The 4355-nt window shown below is 36.3% G+C and overlaps 1 protein-coding gene across 1 annotated transcript in view; it reads right to left on the bottom strand.

Moving 5' to 3' along the window:
- Positions 1–1375: 1375 nt before the first annotated feature.
- Positions 1376–4355, bottom strand: part of LOC106458352 (glycine-rich cell wall structural protein-like) — a 10093-nt gene continuing 7113 nt past the window's right edge. The window contains exons 4-6 of the mRNA XM_013917859.1: positions 3324–3442; positions 1777–2043; positions 1376–1660 (exon numbers count right to left, since the gene is read on the bottom strand). Coding sequence (XP_013773313.1) covers positions 1376–1660; positions 1777–2043; positions 3324–3442 — 671 coding nt within the window. The remainder of the gene's footprint in view (positions 1661–1776; positions 2044–3323; positions 3443–4355) is intronic.

The following is a 4355-nucleotide window of genomic DNA, read 5'->3' as shown; positions in this document are numbered from 1 at the left end:
GGAGATTGAGCTTAGTGGAGTTCGTTGCCAACATAAATTTTGCGAAATACATAGAAATATTGGAGGAAGGACTTTTGCCACTATATTCCTCGGGTTTCGTGGACAAGAACACAACGTTGTTCCAGGAAGATGGAGCACCGTGTCACACTGCTAGAAACACCCAAAAGTGACAGGAAGAAAATGGTATCCAGAAGTTGCCCTGACCGAGCCAATCTCCAGACATGAGCCCCATCGAAAACCTTTGGGCCATACTCGACCGACAAGTCAAGAAACAACAAAAAAATCAACTTCGAAGAGCGATCCACTCCAAGTTTTGAAGCAAGAGTGGGCGAAAATCCTACAATCTAAAATTTACGAGATGATTCTCACGATGCCCCAAAAGATCAACGAACTCCACGAAGCGAAAGGAAGATCTGCTAGATATTAATTAATGTGAATATGAAAAGATGGTGTCTATTTACTTGTGACCACGCTGTGTATTTATATAAGTGTGACATTTGTTTCTTTTTTCATTACGTTTTTACTTTCTATTAGCATTAAACAGATAGAAATGTTTGTATTAGTCCTCTATTTGCACATTAATAAAACACTATACACCACAAATAACGACACATGAGTTTTAACTCGGCGACGAAATCGAAATTCCTGTCCAATTGTTCGTTCTATAATATACAAAAGAGAACCTATTTATTGTAGCGAATAAAATGTTATATACGTATATATACAGTGTTCTTAAAATGATTTATTTTAGAAACTTTAAATCTATATTGGATTGCAAAGACATTGGTTTGATATTCTACGATAGGAGCTCTGATGTCCAAATTATTATTTTCTTCAGAAAAAGTACAGGCTCAGACATTGTTTGATTGCAAAGCTTTATTTCGTTTCAAATCCTCAATATTTCTAACGTTAAAATGGCTTGAAGGAAACCTAAACTTTATGAATCTTTTCACTGGATCGAAGCAGGAGGTCCCAAATTTATACCTTAAGAAGCGATATGTCCAGTTAAAATTTCATTAGATGGCGAAAAGGCACCTTAACCATAGGTTGAACGTATATTTGTCTGGATTCAAACACCTTTTCCTGATAAGAAAGAGAAAATATTGAAAAATAATTAATATACTAGAGGAAAAACAACTATACCTTTGCCATGAGATAATACAACGTAAGTTTACTTTCTACCTACGATCAAAGTAAATTTTTAACTTTTACAAAAATAAAGTAAACAAAACATTCAAAAATAAAACATAAAATATAGAAAGTTTTTCTGTAATAGGAATAATGTATGTTATATCTAATAAATTAAATAATTTAACTGAGCCTAAATAAAAATATTTGGAAAATTAACAGTTGGTTGCAATTTGTTTCCCTTACACTAGTCCCACCATATTCTGCTACCACCTCCATATATTCCTAGACTTAGCGGCACAGCAAGAATTCCGGATCCTCCTCCATAACAACATCCATAGCCACCTCCAAAACCACCTCCAGCACCTCCTCCGAAACCACCTCCTATGCCTCCTCCAAAACCTCCCCCTGCGCCTCCTCCAAAACCTCCTCCTGCGCCTCCTCCAAAACCTCCTCCTGCGCCTCCTCCAAAACCACCACCAAACCCTCCTCCCAATCCACCTCCTAAACCACCAACAGCCACAGGAACAGCCTAAAAATAATTTGCCAAATTAAAAAAATGGGTGTTGATTATTATTTTTTAAACATTTTAACAATAAACCAAAATTTAGAATTTTTGACTTCCACGAATAAAATAAAATGGTATACCTGAATAGCTAATCCTCCTCCTCCAAAACCGAGACCACTTCCACCGATAAAGCCTCCACCTAGACCTCCTAAACCACCTCCCCCGATAAAACCTCCACCTAGACCTCCTAGACCACCTCCACCGATAAAGCCTCCACCTAGACCTCCTAGACCATAACCTCCATAAACAGTAGCCGACGTCTTCAGATCATTTTCCGTTTTTGGAACATGTTGGCTTTCAGCGTTCACCAATGCAGTTGACAGCAGGAGGGAAATGAAACATACACTCTACAAAAAAAAATGAAGATAAAAATATAATACAAATAAATATAATGTGTAGTGTTTTTTCAATATGAACGTCATCCTATGCGATGCATGGACTAAACCATCACACCAGAGAACCCAAGTTTCTGGTAGAAACATCACTAATTTACACACACTGACCAGGAAGAAGGCAACAAGTCATCAGCAACCTCCGCCTACACATATACTCTTATCGTAATAGTGGGATTAACTGTCACCTTTATAACTTGCCGAAAACGTAAAGGGTCATTTCTTTTCAGCAGCATATAAAGGCTTGAAATTTTGCCCTTTCGATCACATCATGTGTACAAGAAAGCCAGACCCAACCGAATTAAGGATAAACTGGGAAAACAAGAATAATAAGTTATTACTATTATACAGGGCAGTTACAAGGTCCTGAAAGGTATGCTGCGGTACTATGACAATAAAGTATGATAGCTTCGCTCACTCATAAGGGTCCTGTTGAGGTTTTAGTAGATAACTTCCATCGTAATATCAACTATAGCATTGCTCCTCTACCACATCCAAGAAGGTGTGTAATTTGTGTCATGGAACACTATTTATTGAGCTTATACCCTCTGTTTTATTTTTATATTTAAGTAACTCACACTTTTTCCCCAAATTGTTTAACAACGAAACGACAGTGAAGTATTGCGCTCTCTGTGAGGTCCTAAAGGTACGTGCCAAGATTGGTGATAATCGGTCCAGCGAGTTGTCAATCATAAGCACACACAACACACGAAGAAGACATACGGCCCCCTGGATGACATATGGGGATCAGATCCGAACTCTTACCCCCATATTTCAGTCTCCTGGTTGCCCTGAGAATACATGTCAGGTTTGATAATAATTCGTCTAGCGGTTCGCTAGAATAAACAGACAAACACAAACAAACTTTTGTCATAGAATGGTTTAGTTATGTGTGTGTAAAAAAGTGTTTAAATACTACATATCATATTACACTAATTTTTCCAGAGAGTATATATCAGATAAAGCTCTGATCACAGAAGAATTAATTTCTTAAACATATTCAACTAATATCAGAAGGAAACACTTTATACTCTTTAAAAGAGATTTTTGTTGTTGGTATACTATATATATATATTGTAGTACAATTTATCAGACAATGTTCAAAAACAAAATACGTTTAAAGTACTATAGCTTATTCGGAAAGAAGACAACCTCTAATAAACCTCTATATTACCTTGTTCTAATTCAACTGAGCTCACTTATCTAAGGTTCTAAGAGCACATGTATATACATACCGCTTTGTTCATTGTGTGTTCAGTTTCTGATACCAAGACTCCGCTGAGTTCTGATATCTGTTCTCTAACTCTTCCTTTTATATCACCATCTAAATAAAAATGTTTCTTCTTTCTGGAAACTTTAGATGAACAGTAATTTTATTAATTATCTCTTTAATAACTTTAGCTGAATGTAAGGTTTTTAGTTTTATTTCAGTACCTAACCAGTTTGTTAAACCACTCTCTCCACACCTCAGTTGGTGTAGTCTTTTAAAAACCTCAATGATTATTGTCAGTTTACTTGACATTCTTTTTAGTTGTTCGATTCTATGTATTTTGGTTAATATAAAATTATATTTGTTTTTAGTTTGAGAATTACCACATATTTCGGAAAAATTAAAATTTTTACACTTATTTTTGAATAACAAGTTCACTCAGTACCGTACTTCTTATCTGTATTCACATAGTTCTTAGAACCAATTTGCACATATGCCAAGACCATATTCTGATGATAAAATGTTCTTATTGTATGGCTCATTCTGTTTTCCATCTTTTTCACATTTTGACACTTTACTGTGACAGGAAACGTGAAACAACAAGTTCATAAAGTGATTACAGTTCGATTCATCCATGGTTTCATTATCTGGGAATGTGGATAAACACAAAATTAGATAACAATGTTTTACAATGAGTTAATTATGTCTTGACTTTGCGCTTGGCCGAGCGTGTTCCAATAGCTAGCATTCAGGACTATATCTGTGAATCCAGTGTTCGTGTCCAGTTACTCCAAAACAAAAATATGCGCTCCGCACTTTGCGGCCGTGGACAGTGGCGAAGTTTCAAAAGTGGAAAGGACAGTTTCTGTATCTAAGAAATACATGAGGATATCCTATAAAAAAGCAGGTGTAATATCCTTGAAAAAGTGCGGGTGACATGTCCTTCAAGATCCTCGTAAAAATTACGTCTATGGCCGTAAATGCTTTATACGAGTGACATCAGGTGGTTAAGGCACTCGACTCGCAATCAGAGGGTTGCGGGTTCGAATCCTTGTCG

This window comes from Limulus polyphemus, unplaced genomic scaffold (assembly GCF_000517525.1).
Source record: "Limulus polyphemus unplaced genomic scaffold, Limulus_polyphemus-2.1.2 Scaffold450, whole genome shotgun sequence".
Classification (NCBI taxonomy): Eukaryota; Metazoa; Arthropoda; class Merostomata; order Xiphosura; family Limulidae; genus Limulus; species Limulus polyphemus.
Note: the sequence above shows the minus strand (reverse complement) of the source record. Positions and strands in the feature narration are given on the sequence as shown.